Raw genomic sequence first — 13,163 nt, 5'->3', positions numbered from 1 at the left:
ATGACGCGCCTTGTTGCCAAGCAAAGCGAGGAGGCCCCCCCCCCCCCACCCCCCCAGCATGCATGCAACAGCATGCGCGCAGAGCAAGCAGCAGCACCAGCCGACGTATGCAGACAGCGCGGTCGTGTGCTCGATTCCAGTCTTTTGAGTGCAAGCATGCAGCATCAGGCGGGATGAGAAGTCGAGCGTGGGGAACACGTAAATGCTGCTTGCTTGGTTTAGCGAGCATGAATCGCCAAGGTGTACCGTATATAGCTGCGTCACAGTTCGTTTGTAGCGCGGGGGGGCCCGTGCTGCCGCGCTGGTGATGCTTGATTCATGCGCGCAAAAGGTCCGTGCTCCATCGTGCTCGTGCGACAAGCTTCAATCTAAAGTAAAACTGAACCCCATTCAAAATTACACACTCGAACCCCGCTCCTGCTTCGAAAAGCGGATTGGTCCTGATTGGGAGATCTGCCGTTGCGCAATCGCACGCCGTTCCCCTCCTCGCTATCAGCCGATTCTTCGAAGGGTGCGCAAGGATGTTCCAAGTCGTGCACCTTCTAATCGCGCACTGTTTTGATGCGATTTTTTCCCAAAAGTAAAGAAAAGGGTAGGGAGAAGGTACGTCGATGGTCAGCAGGGGCGCAGACACACACTGACTAGGCGCGCAAGCACTCGGAAATTCCGCTCTCATTGCAGCGTGAGGACCAGCTAGAGCAGAGCGAGTCTGCAACCCATCTGATTGGAGGGATGCGCTGAAGAGGCGCGCAGTCGTCCTTCACTCGAAAGGCTTAGTCAAAGAAGAAGGACTCACATGGTTACAGCGAGAAGTGCCAGCATCATCACACCCAGCGCCACATGTCTGCTCATGCTCTTCTCGCCCAACAATCCAAGCAATACCCTCACTCCTTCTCTTCCTCCTCCCGCTTTGCCTTCTCGCCCTCTTGCCCTCGAGGCGGCGTTGTCAAAGCCAGCTAGCTCTTCTATTGTGTTCACATCGAGCGTGAAATAGCTTGCGCGTACTATACCCGCTACGAGGATGTAGATGGATACGGTGCTCCATCTAGGCCCCACGCCTTGACGAGAGTCCTGCATTGTCATCTTCTTCTTCTTTCCACTATCGTTTGGGAGCTCAGGCGCCAATGTGGCAGTCCTCCTTCCACGCGCAAAGGCGTAATGGTAGCAGTACGCAGCTCGAATGGCAGCGGGGACGGAACTGGCCAGAATCAAGTTGGTAGCGCTGCTGCTGCTTTGCACATGCACCGTAGCATCTTCCTTCATCTCCATGCGCGTGCGGATGGGCCAAAGCGCAAGTCCAACGGCGCCCTGGGTCAATCGAGGCAAAGCCCAAAGCGTCGTTCCAAAAGCAATCCAAGCAAGGAGCAATACCCGGTCATACTTTTGGATGTGCAGAGGCGAGGCGGAAGATTGCAGGTAGGCCTCTAGGATACCGTTGAAGGCCATGAGCGGGAGATAGAGGGATGCGTAGGTGCACAAGATGGAAGGTGCGTCGGTACGTAGTGCCCAGGTGGGACCTGCTAGAACCAGCAACACCGGAATGGAGTAGGCTTGCGCAAAGATGCAGAGGATGGGCAAGAGCGTCGAGTAGATTTGCAAAAGAGAAGTGAGCAAACGATGCGCGTCTGCGTTTGCGTCTGCGTCTGCGTCTCCGTCTGCGTGAGCGCTTGAGTCGCGACGGTTGGATGAAGGTGCTTCTTTCTTCGTCCCGCTTTGTGCGAATACCAGCCTGGACGATTCTTCGATGGGCTGAAAGACGAGTCTGGCAAAGAGCGAGCCTGTGAGCGAAGGGAACGGGTGGGGGGAAAAGGGGGATTAAGTATGGCAGCGCAGACTGGACCATGGAGTTGTGCAAAGTCGAAGCACCTCGTAAAGGGCACGAGGGCGGAGGGATGCAGCTTATATCGCCTCACCATAGTTGGAAGCGAGGGCATAAGCTCCCTGTTGATCCAGTCCTGCTCCTATTCTGGTGATGGCGAACCTGTCCGCCTCTGTCAAAGCATGTTTGACAAGAGATTGCCGCGTCATGGCTCGTACGAGAGCGAGGGTATGAGTGTCGAACCATTCTGCACACTCTGGAGTTTGTGCCTCCTGGCCTTGAGAACCAGCTGCAGGTGCAACCGAGGGAAGAAGAAGGGGAGATCGAGTCAGGGTGTAGAGAGATAGAGTGCCGTTGAAGCCCCAGTGTTGCAAAAACCAAACGAGGTGAACCAATAGTACGGCTGCTCCGTAGGCTGTCTGACCCAGTGCGAAAGCTATCAGTGTCGAAATGGAGGAGGCTGAAGAGGGAGAGGAGCTGCGAGAAGTCAGAAAGACTACGAGGGCAGTGATGACGCAGCGAGAGAGGACAGCAGCTCCTTCGGACCTTATCCGAAGTGTAAGGTTGGATGCGGAAGAAATGGGCGTGCCCTTCCATGCCCTGTCCTCCTCCTTCTCCGCCTCTCCCTTGTCGATTTCAGCATCGTCGTGTTTGACCGCGCTCGGCTGTTTTGACGAAGGATTTGCAGCGGCATCATCCCCTTGCGCACTCATGCGCCCGCTCAGAGCTCTTGTGTAGAGCGGCTCAGCAAGCAATTCTAGCGCCGCACCAGCTAGATAGCCCAGCAGTGCGATTTCGAAATGCGGCAGTACGAGCAGAGAAGAGGGGGCTAGAAATGTGGGGTAAGCGTAGTAGATGAGCGGAAGGACGAAGATGGAAGAGTAAAGAGGTAAAAGGGCTATGTTCTGCCTCGACCTTTCTTGCAGGGCCATGACCTTTGCACGCCGTTGTTGCATCGGTCCATCCAAAGAGCTCGCTTCTGCAAGCTGTGTATGGGTGTGAACAAAAGGAGGAGCTGGTGGATGGAGTGGTGTGGAACGCAAGAGAGCGCCCCGCACGCCTTCTCTGCTGAGGAATAGCACGGTACTGAGCACCAAATCGAGATGGATATGCGAAGCGGCAAATTCCTGAGGAGGCGTGAGACGGACGAGGAGTTGTGTGAGGATGGTGGATAGCAAACGCGTGCATAGTTGAAGAAGGAATAGCGAAGAGAGCGACATGATGCGCTAGACTTGGGGGCTGGATTCGACTTGGAACTTGGCTTGAATCGAATGGAGTCTGGCTTTGACTGCGTCGAGATGGTTTTGATGATTGAATTGCGTCGTGAGAGGCGGGTGTAAGCTGTTGTATTTGCTCTTGAACGAACGCTTCTCTTCTGTCGATGAGCAAGCCTGGCTGTGCGGATGTGTGCGGGATGGTGCTGACAGACACTCTTGACTCTCGTCTCGTCGAACTCTTGCTCCTCATCCGCTTGACTGGGGTGTATGCATGCGTGCAAACGCTGGAGCGGTGCGAGTGCAAGAAATGGATCAACAGAATGACTTTTGTGCTTGCTCGTGCTGCACAATTCCAGCTGCTCTCACAACTTTGACTGCCATCCGATTTCATTCGATCAGAATCAAGGAGGTTGGGCAGATCAAGTCGCGCGTACCAATATGGCCATGCCGTGCCGTGCCGTGCCGTGCCGTGCCGTGCCCCGTTACGTGCAGATCTTCTTCTACCCTCCTCACAAATCGCCCATTCTCTCGGCTCTTGATCAGCTTGAATGGGATGAATGCACGAATCGTAGAGAGGGGTGAGTGTGAGATGAACGGTGGCCTTTGCCTGCTGCCTAGCTGCCTCTTGGTGAAGCGCCCCTTCACCCAAGATCGACAGGCTCATCGATCGGTTTCAATTTGAATTCAGTTTGAGTGATTGCTGCAGTCGTGAGTCGTGAGTCGCATCTCGCATGCACATGCTGAGCCTGCTGCACCGTACCGGTACCGGTTGTCTGCGCACATGCATCACGTCGACGTGGAGGGCATGCAATTGTGAATCAAGCGCGTTCTGCTGCTGCTGCTGCTTCAGCTATGCTATAGGATGGGCGAGAAGTGCGCGCACGCACGCACGCAGCACGCATGCATCCAGCATTCAGCCAGCCAGCAATTTGCCCCGCGGACATCCATCCATGCGCAGCGTTGTGACTGATATGCGTCATTTTGATTCGTCATTCACATTCAAGATTCACAATCACGATTGTGATTCGATTCAAACTTTACGAGACACAAGATTCAGTAAGCAGCCTGCAGATGGGACGTGATTCTTGATTCAAATTCCAATTCGAATTCGAATTCCAATTCCAATTCCACGCGTGTGCACGGGTCAAGCGTCCAAGTACCCCATAACGAGTTGACTCGGCATTCACATCCCTTCGCTACGACCATCTGACGTGAACAACGATGACGATGACGAGGATGAGGACGTGGTCATCAGCGTAGATCTTCACACCCATCACACCACCCTTCTATTCACAAGTGGGCGTCTGTGTAGCGCTCTCGACAACGTCTTGACCTTCCAGCCAGCTGGATTGCAACCGAGTCCGACTAGCCACTCGCCCTCGCCCTCGCACCCGCATCCTTCTCTCCTGCCCGCCGGCGTTCGATCGAGCTTAGCTAAGCAAAGCGAAGCAAAGCATCGCATCGCATCGCAGCTATGGTCGGCGCACGCTCTCGTCCACAGCGTCTAGAGCGTCGACAGTTTCCCCCAAATGGAGCAGAACATCAGACCCTCTACATGCACTGCGATTCCATCGCTCTGCGCCATACGTTGCGCAATCACAGGCCTAGACCTCGCATTCCATTGACACCTTGCGCCATCGTCTTGCTCCTATGCGTCATCTTTGGGCTGATCTTCGGCGAGGTGCATGCTAATGGGAATGCCCACGCTCGCGATAGCAGAGCTGTTCAATCGCAGCCACAGTCGCAATCGCAATCGCAATCATCCTCTTCAAATCGGCAACGAGAGGCAGCAGAGGTGGGAGGCGCAGGTTCGGGAGATGGCGAGGCGGGGGATAAGCGTGCGGGTGGGAGGGAAGCGCCAAAGGAAGAGGAGCAAGAGGCACTCCATGCACCTCCTTGGCTCGACTTGTCGCCTGAACAAGCATTACGTCAGGCGCTCTCCTTGCTCGACAACACCATCCTCCCGCCCACGCCAAGTACGAGCACGCATACAGAGACCCCTTCCTTTTCGGCAGACGCAGACGTCCGAGATGAAGATGATGAAGAAGCCCCACTTCGCAAGAGTCGCAAATGGTTCAAGCGGTTGTTGCGTAGACGAGCAGAAGACAGCTTCACTTCAGACAGCAGCGACAGACAAAAGCACGGAGCGGTGCACGATGCAAGCTCGCCCAATGCGATGGAGCTTGTTCGAGCTGTTTGGGCATTGTTGAAGAGGCACACGCCTGTTGGGTCTTTGGTGAGGTTCATCGATCGCCTGTACAACCTCCAAGCGGCATCTTCCATCCGTCTACGTGCTCGGCTCAAACAACTAGGCTTCGACATTGCACCTTCTACCTCTTCCTCCTCCTCGTCATCCTCCTCCTCAGCTTGGAGAAGGAAGAGCCCCATGTGGGAAAAGGTGCATGTGGGATCTTCGAATGGGAATGACGGATCGAGGGAAAAGAGGATCTTGTTGAATGGACCTTTGCACATTTGGCCCGCTTGGACTTTGACCGGTTGGCAGGGAGCATCCAGCGGTCCTTTTCTCTTTCCCAACAATCGGCCAAGGGAAGAGGAAAGGAACACGAATTTGAAAGCGATGAGGTTCAGAAAGAAGAGCTACTCGGACAGGCTCATCCTCAGCTTCAAGGAGCGATTCGGAATCGCGGACGAGGGACATGTGATGAGGGGCACATGGAGGCTCACTTGGAGATTTGGCAGGCCCATTGACCGAAAGGCCGAGGAGGCGTTGGAGAAGAGAGACAAGGCAATGATGTTGTTGGAGTATGCAGCGGGATTCAGATCGGCCAATTCCACCGCTCAGCAATCCATCGACTGGCAAGCGGTGCGACGCAAGACCTCTTCGCCTCTCAGCGTGCTCCAGCAGCACTTCTCCGGCAATCCGACAAAAGTCAAAGGCGAAAACTTGACATTGGTGGACGCTAGAGCCCGCTCCGACGCGCTTTTTGTGCTGGGTCAAGTATCCAACTATGGGCTGTACGGTCTATCCGAGCAGACCGATCGAGCATACGTCTCTTTCAAAAAGCTGATTGACCTGCCCGACGTGTGGGCTTCGGACGTGTCCGACTCGCTCAGCCAGGCTGAAAAGAACGCTGCGGTCGAATTTGGGTCAGGGCCAGTATCTGGACTAGGACGAGGAAATGCGACGGCGAGCGCGCTGTTGGCGGATATTGTAGGGGGCGCTTGGAGCGCTAGTGGGATTGCCCTGCAAGCGCATGGCGTGGAAACGCAAAAGGTGCAGCAGGACAAGGTGAGTTCTGCAAAGTGTTGTAGCGTGTGCCTCGAAGCGTCACCATCGCACGCACCGACAATACGCGGCGACGCGATGATGTCGCATCAAATTTTTTTTCGACCGCTTGTGCTCAGCCCGTCCTGACCCTTCCTATTTGATTGCGAATTGCACGCTTCCAGGCTCTTTTGCATTACCATACGGCTGCACGCGCCGGCGATTTTGCCGCCCAAACTACATTGGGATATCGATATCATGCGGGCATCGGAGTGCCCAGCGACTGTGCTGAGAGCTTGAGGTGGTACGAAAAGGCTGCTGAGCAGGGTGAGCACTGACACGAGCAGCAATACGGGACTCGTCGCTCATCATCTGAGAGGTGGAAAGAGTTCCGAATATGTTGAGGCTGACGCGCGACCCCTGGAATCGCATCGCTTGCGCTGCCGTGCTCTTCTGTTAAACAGCTTACCAACACTTCTTGACCGGACCTCCCGGCGGATTGGGAATGCCTCTAGCAAAGACGCGTCTTTCGGACTTGGATGGCGGAGCGTACGGACCGGGGGCGTCTGCTGCATCTACGGGTCTAGCGGCCCGTCGACCGGCCATGGCGGCCATATTGCACTCCCTGCCCTCTTCCGATCCCAATCGCATCGGAGATCTGCTAGAGTACTACACGCACCACGCCTTTCGAGGACACACGTTTTACGCGCTCAAATTGGCGCACATTTGGTACGCTGGATCGGTGTACGCCTCTTTGGGAGGTGCAGGTGCGGCGACGTCGATGCAGGGAGCAGAAGGAGCGGGAAGAGTGAGCAGGGATTATGCAAAGGCTAGAATGTGGGCTTTGAGGGTCACGCAGGATGTGTGGCCCGTCGATTCTAGAGTGGTCAAGAGAGGAGGTCCGGCGGGCTATGTGGCTAGCAAAGGTCAGAAGGGAGAAGATGTCAGATTGAAACACGACGATGTCAGATTGGCGCAGGCGGCTAGTGCGGCGGCCATGATGGGAAAGATGTTCCTCAGAGCAGAAGGCACTTCACAAGACTTTCATCGCGCATGGGTTTGGTTCCGCAGAGCGACGGATCTGGTGAGTGGTCGCGCATTTTCCATTGTTTGCATGTGGCATGGGAACTTATTCGGACATGTGTGCCGTGCCCGCGCCCGACCATGCAGGGAGATGTGGAAGGCTACAACGGACTGGGCGTCATGTATCGCGATGGACTCGGCATGCCTCGCGATGTGAAGAAGGCGGTGGAATACTTTGAAGCAGCTAGCAATGTGGGAGTTGCAAGCTCGCAAGAGGGCTGCGTGAATTTAGCGCAGATCCACCTGGGTGAGCAGCGATGCGGTGTTAGCGCAGATCGGACCAAGAGGCACGTTTGCGGCTTCGAGCTGACCGAGTCTTCTACTCTGTGACGCACCGCCTTTTTGCGTGAATGCAGCGATGGGAGATCTGGCTGCTGCTGCCAAATTCTTGGAAGCGGCCATGCGTCTGGGCAATCCGTTTCAGGCTTATTACCTCCTAGCGACGATCCATGCCCGTCTTGCGCGCTCTCCCGTCGGGCTACCGCTGGTTCGCAAGGAAGATCAAGCGCCCATAGGTCCTCCGGGCACGGCCTCGCACGAGAGGTGCAAATTGGCCGTCGCGGGTTTCAAATTGGCTACGGAGAGAGGCGACTGGTTGAATCCGGCCTTTGCGAGAGGGCAGGATGCTTGGGTAAAGGGAGACGCGCTCATGGCGCTCAGACTTTGGAGCGCGGCGGGCGAGATGGGATACGAAGCGGCGCAGAACAATGTTGCGTACACCCTAGATAAAGGTGAGGGGGGTGGGGAGGGGGGTCGAATGGAGCGGACGCGAAGATGGGTGCCCGGTGTGTCCGACTATGCTCACGAAAGTCGCTTCGTGATGTTCCCTCCTATGCACCTAGACAAGCATCGGCTGCGCGTACCGGCCATAGGCGCACAGCCATCATCCGCCAACTCGGCCAGCGATCGCCTCGCCTTGATCCAATGGACTCGTAGCGCAGCTCAAGACAATGTGGATGCGCTCGTCAAGATGGGCGATTACTACTTTCACGGAATAGGCATCCAGGATGCGGCGCTTTTGCCTACCGAGATCACCGTTGCCGAGTCGGAAACGATGCCTGACGCGTTCAGCAGCGCTGACTCTTCCACCAACAGCAGGAGGAGCAGCAGTAGCAGCAGCAGCGAGAGCAAGGATGCCTGGGCTAGTAGCAGAGCAGCGTTCTTGTCTCACCCCATCCAATCACCGTCTGCTCCTTCGTACGAAAAGGCAGCAGCTTGCTATGCTGCAGCAGCGGATCGACAATCTTCAGCCTTGGCCTACTGGAACATGGGCTACCTGTACGAGTCTGGTCTTGGAGTGCCAAGACAAGACTTTCACTTGGCAAAGAGGTACTACGATATGGCGGTGGATGTGAGCTCGGAAGCTTATCTGCCCGTAGCGCTCAGCCTGGTCAAGCTTCATTTGAAGGCGCTCTGGGCTACGCTCCGACGCGGAGATGCTTCGGCTATCGCCTTGCTGAAGAGCTACGCTCATGCTTCGTCCGCTTCGGACGGCCAGGCCGCTTTGGCGTATACGGAAGGACAGGAAAAAGCGGTGCTCGAAGCTGCTGCAGCTGTCGCTAGAGCTGGCGGGGGCCAAGGACAAGATGGAGGCGCTGCTCGAACGCACGATCAGCAAGGTATGCATCGTGCGCGCGCTCAAGGACAGCAGCACGCTCGACACGGAGCAGCAGCAGGTCGTGCGGGGCTCAATCCTGCACAAGCCGATGCGCAGATGGGTCAAGGTGGAGATGTCAATTTGCCCGAGACGTACGATGTGCGACAGAGAGGCGAGGAAGGAGCGGGGGATTCGATTCGCAATGGTGCAAACGGCGCCTCGCCGCGCGATGGTGGTGGTGGCGGTGGTGGGGAGAGGGATGCGAGACGCTTCGATGCGGCTAGAGAAGAGGAGCTGGACGAGATGATCGAAGGTGCACTGATCGTCTTTGGTCTGGCTGCTCTGGCTGTGCTGGTGTATATACGACAGGGCGCTGCGATGAGGGCGGAACGAGAGAGGAGAGAGGAGGAAGAGCGGAGGAGAAATCATCGGGCAGATGGCGCGCCTGCGCCTGCGCCTGGGCTCGCGGGCACGAACGATGCGGCACCGTTGGATCGAGATGATGCCATTGGTAACGGCGGCGGTGGCGGCGGTGGTGGTGGTGGCGGTGGTGGAGGTGGTGGCTTTTTGGGAAATATGGGGCGCGGTCAACCGGACTTGCCCTTTCCTTGGCCGCCCGAAGGTGCCAACGTCTATGCCGGTTTGTGATCCCGCACCTTTTTCACCTCCCATCATTCCCGCCCCCCCTCACTTGCCCATTTCGAATGAAGGCTCTACCCCATTTCGATGGGGGAGAAATCTTGTCTTGTCACACGTCTCACGCACGAAATTTTTTCAAAACATGTCATTGTACCGCCCTCCATCGTGACGCTGTCCGAGCCTCAAATGGACAATGTCGTTGGGGTTGGGGGGGACGTGCCACGGCGAGCTGCTAGCAGTATTCGAATGCAACCAACATCATCCCGAAGAGGACGCCTGTTGCGCTTCGTCTTCAGCTTTGTCCGCCTTTGGCTGGCCAGATGCATCGGGAGCAAGATCAATATCTCCGTCGTCGGGCGACGCTTGCCGTTCCACGAGCTTGATGAAAGCCAAGGAAAAAAAGGTTTTGCCAATACGGCGGGGAGGTTGATATCAGCATGCGAACATTACGGCATCATGGTTCATACAATTCATCGGCGCCTCTCTCCCTCTCTGTCTCTCTCTGCTCTCATTACTCACGCTGACTAGAAGCTCCTAGGGAGTGGGAATCAGTACAGTCAGCGAATAGCGTTACCCATCTGCAAAGCTCGAGGCGGTACACACCTCGATTCTTCGGCTCCTCTTTTCTTGCTGGTCTAGTCTCTCGCTGAGCGCGAGAAAGAGGTCTCTCGTGCTTGCTCCTCCGCCATCCCCATCCTCATCGGTGAAATGGTGTGCATCAGCAGCAGCAGCAGCATCCTTGTCAGGCCGAGCCTGCCTCAGCGGTGACACGGCTGCATTTCGCCCTCTTCTTCTGCCGCCGCCGCCACCACCACCACCAGAAAAGATGCGCGCAAGCGGACTGGACAAGGAAAAGGCTTGGGAAGGGTTGGAGTGGTCGGGACGACTGGATGCAGATGCAAACGTTCCACCTTGCGCGTCTTCCAATGCTCTCGATGCGGCGGATGGACTGCTGGATCTTTTGCCATCCTTCGTTTGCGTCTCTTGCTCTCTCGAGCTAGGTCGAGTAGTGCCTGAAGCCTTGTCAACGTGCGAGGGCACGACATTCGCGGTCTGCTTGCCAGACGTCTCGACGGCGCCATACCCAGCCTGCCCTTCGGCACCGTGCGAGCAGCCTTCTGGGTCCCGAGGTAGACTTGCAGACGACGGTCCGCCACCGCTCTTTGCGTATTCGCGAAATGACAAGTCTGCATTGCGATGGCGAGTTGCAAGCGAGTCTAGAGTTCGGCCTTGGTCTTCGGGCGGGGATCTGCTAAATACGGCATCGACAATGTCCATGTCGCTCTTGCCACTTCTTGGAAGCGGCATCCACGAAAATGCTCGACTAGCTCTGCTAGCTGTCAGCTCGACGCCTTCGCGCAAGCCCCTCTTTTGCGTGGCTCTGATCAGGAGCAGCATCGGCCAGTGCGTTGCCCTGATGAGCGCCACATTGAGCTTGTGCAGCCAGCGAGGCGTTAAGACGTAGCTGGCTGGAAGCACGACCAGGACGCCAATGAGGTTGAGCGGTGGAATGTAGGAGAAGAGCGCGTCCGTCGTTACGCCCAGCATGGTCTTGCAGGCGTGTTGGAACATGGCCTCCTCCGCTGCGTTGGTTGCGACGACGGTGAACGTGTTGCTCAAGAGCGAAATGAGGACGGTCAAGAGGAGCGTGTTGGCCATGATTGCGAAAAAGACCATGAGCGGCGGTCCAAAGATGGGGGAAAAGTCTGTGGCCGTATCGAATCCTATATAAGAGCTTCCGAACCAAATCTTGAGCATCAACCACATGATGCTGCCCACGGTCCACTCGGATTTGTCCGAAAGCGACCAAAAGGCGTACAGGAAGCCGGAGAAGCAGATGGATGCCAGCAGCATGAAAAAGGCGAAATCGGCAAACATTGCCTTGAGCGCGAGGAGAATGACATTGTCCTGCACCAGCGACGAAGCGACTCTTGGACAAAGCAAGATTGCGCCCACTGCCAAGCAATCGAACGACAGATCGCACCTAAGGGCATCCGAGTGGACCAGCCCCGAGATTCGGAGACCCAGCCAAGAGAAGGCGACGATGCAGAAGGATGCGCTGTCGCGATGGACCAGGTTTCAGCTGCGAGTGTCGATAGCAGGTCCGCGAGACTTACTCGAGCAGGTTGTACAATGAGCTCGCATACACCTCGACCCCGTGTTCTAGGGAGCGGGGTCGCATCAGCACGAGAGCGGTGTGTGGATCGCATCATGCAGGACTCACCTTGAAGCTGGGCTGCTTCGTCGAGCGCGAATCCAAAGACCCAGATGGTGAATACTGTTTCCCAGCCAGTCCATGTCTGGGATCCTTTTTGCTGCCTGTGATTGGTTTTGGAGGAAGGAAGAGGAGGAAGGGAGAGGGGGGAGGAAGAGGGAGAAGGAAGAGCAGGGAGAAGGAGAGAGGAGGAGGAGGAAGGAGGAGGAGGAAGGAAGAGGGGGAAGGAAGAGGGGGAAGGAAGAGGGGGAAGGAAGAGGGGGAAGGAAGAGGGGGAAGGAAGAGGGGGAAGGAAGAGGGGGAAGGAAAAGGATTAAAGTAAAGCTCGCCACTGGCCACGACATCGCACGAAGCTCCTACCCACAAGGCCAAGACAAAGAAGCAAAGCAGACTTTTTGGGGGACGACGAGCAGCAAGTCTTGTGGGTCAGCGGCTGACGGGGTTGGTGGCCGCGAAGCTCCTCTTTTTTGTGGGGGGGGGGGGGGATGCAGCACTCGCTCACAGGACGAAATTGCAGAATTCGATGCGGCTCCGGATGAGTGGCACTCGAAGACGATAATGGTCCAGTAGAGGAGCTTTGGCAGGATCATAAATGGACAGTGGTCGTTTTTTGTACGAGTCGTCTACGATCTGGGCGGCGCGCGCGCGCGCGCGTGACGATGCGGGAGCAATGTGAGTCGCGTGCGCACAGGGGGCGGGACGTTTGGCTTTGGATGCTCACTGCGTGGCTGGCGGGTGCGCTGAGCACCACTCTGCCGGTCCAGATGCCGTCGATCTGTCGCGGAAAAGGTGGGGGAGAGTGTGGGCGACGAGGCAGGTATGCGGGACAGAGCGGGCGATGAGGCCAGGTATGCGGAACAGAGCGGGCGATGAGGCCAGGTATGCGGACAATGCTGGCTCGATTCGACGCACGCACTCACACATCGTTGACAAAGGGGACTTTTGATGAATCTCTTTGCACCGCTGTATATTGCTAGCTCCATGGCAGATGAGGTCTGTGTAGTGTGAGGCGAAGGCGCTGCCGACGCCGCCTGCTGAGAAGGCGAGCTGCTTCCGGATGTGCTTGGCGAGGTGCTTGTGCTTGGAGTCGGTTCGAATGGCGCTCCTGCGAATGGAGAGAATGGCGCTGTGAGGGCGGTGACGAGCTGCAGGCCATCGTGAGAGAAGGTGCCTGGCGAGGGGGATTGTCGCGCAGGATTACGTGTATGAGCGGTGTGCGGCGCGGTGAGTCGCGAGTCGCGAGTCGTGTGACTTACGTAGAAGCTTGATGGCGAGCAGCTCGCACAGACTTGCGCGGGTCAAGTTGACGCTCTGAAAGGCCAGATCCTGCGGTGTGAGGGGCGTGCGTGCACGGCGAAGGGTGGGGG

The 13,163-nt window shown here is 56.7% G+C and overlaps 3 protein-coding genes across 3 annotated transcripts in view; 1 reads left to right on the top strand and 2 right to left on the bottom strand.

Moving 5' to 3' along the window:
* Positions 1–550: 550 nt before the first annotated feature.
* Positions 551–3,171, bottom strand: IE81DRAFT_218790 (hypothetical protein). The gene is made up of 2 exons (XM_025511023.1): positions 1,914–3,171; positions 551–1,778 (listed from the first exon to the last, which is right to left on the bottom strand). Exons 1-2 carry the CDS (start codon positions 3,037–3,039, stop codon positions 793–795), a joined length of 2,112 nt encoding a protein of 703 aa, XP_025367704.1. The 5' UTR covers positions 3,040–3,171; the 3' UTR covers positions 551–792.
* Positions 3,172–4,185: 1,014 nt separating this feature from the next.
* On the top strand, positions 4,186–9,835 carry IE81DRAFT_305028 (HCP-like protein). Its single transcript, XM_025512311.1, has 6 exons — positions 4,186–6,286; positions 6,448–6,589; positions 6,727–7,346; positions 7,433–7,592; positions 7,702–8,076; positions 8,188–9,835. Exons 1-6 carry the CDS (start codon positions 4,511–4,513, stop codon positions 9,588–9,590), a joined length of 4,476 nt encoding a protein of 1,491 aa, XP_025367703.1. The 5' UTR covers positions 4,186–4,510; the 3' UTR covers positions 9,591–9,835.
* IE81DRAFT_325478 (hypothetical protein) overlaps positions 9,725–13,163 on the bottom strand; it is a 4,547-nt gene continuing 1,108 nt past the window's right edge. Inside the window, exons 4-13 of the mRNA XM_025514525.1 lie at positions 13,053–13,122; positions 12,717–12,967; positions 12,518–12,571; positions 12,299–12,426; positions 12,161–12,187; positions 11,806–11,900; positions 11,699–11,744; positions 10,185–11,640; positions 10,101–10,115; positions 9,725–9,959 (exon numbers count right to left, since the gene is read on the bottom strand). Of these exons, the coding sequence (XP_025367702.1) occupies positions 9,840–9,959; positions 10,101–10,115; positions 10,185–11,640; positions 11,699–11,744; positions 11,806–11,900; positions 12,161–12,187; positions 12,299–12,426; positions 12,518–12,571; positions 12,717–12,967; positions 13,053–13,122 (2,262 nt within the window). The 3' untranslated portion in view covers positions 9,725–9,839. The remainder of the gene's footprint in view (positions 9,960–10,100; positions 10,116–10,184; positions 11,641–11,698; positions 11,745–11,805; positions 11,901–12,160; positions 12,188–12,298; positions 12,427–12,517; positions 12,572–12,716; positions 12,968–13,052; positions 13,123–13,163) is intronic.

Source organism: Ceraceosorus guamensis, assembly GCF_003144195.1.
Source record: "Ceraceosorus guamensis strain MCA 4658 unplaced genomic scaffold IE81scaffold_64, whole genome shotgun sequence".
In the NCBI taxonomy this organism is placed as follows: domain Eukaryota; kingdom Fungi; phylum Basidiomycota; class Exobasidiomycetes; order Ceraceosorales; family Ceraceosoraceae; genus Ceraceosorus; species Ceraceosorus guamensis.
The sequence above is the reverse complement of the archived record's forward strand: the minus strand, read 5'-3'. Positions and strand labels throughout refer to the sequence as shown.

Coding starts and splice junctions, on each gene's coding strand:
- IE81DRAFT_218790 (XM_025511023.1), bottom strand. CDS start 3,039: ATGTCGCTCTCTTCGCTATTCCTTCTTCAACTATGCACGCGTTTGCTA. Junction 1,779..1,913: donor TGCCCTCGCTTCCAACTATG/GTGAGGCGATAT, acceptor CTTCGCTCACAG/GCTCGCTCTTTGCCAGACTC.
- IE81DRAFT_305028 (XM_025512311.1), top strand. CDS start 4,511: ATGGTCGGCGCACGCTCTCGTCCACAGCGTCTAGAGCGTCGACAGTTT. Junction 7,593..7,701: donor TTTAGCGCAGATCCACCTGG/GTGAGCAGCGAT, acceptor GCGTGAATGCAG/CGATGGGAGATCTGGCTGCT. Junction 8,077..8,187: donor TGCGTACACCCTAGATAAAG/GTGAGGGGGGTG, acceptor CTATGCACCTAG/ACAAGCATCGGCTGCGCGTA.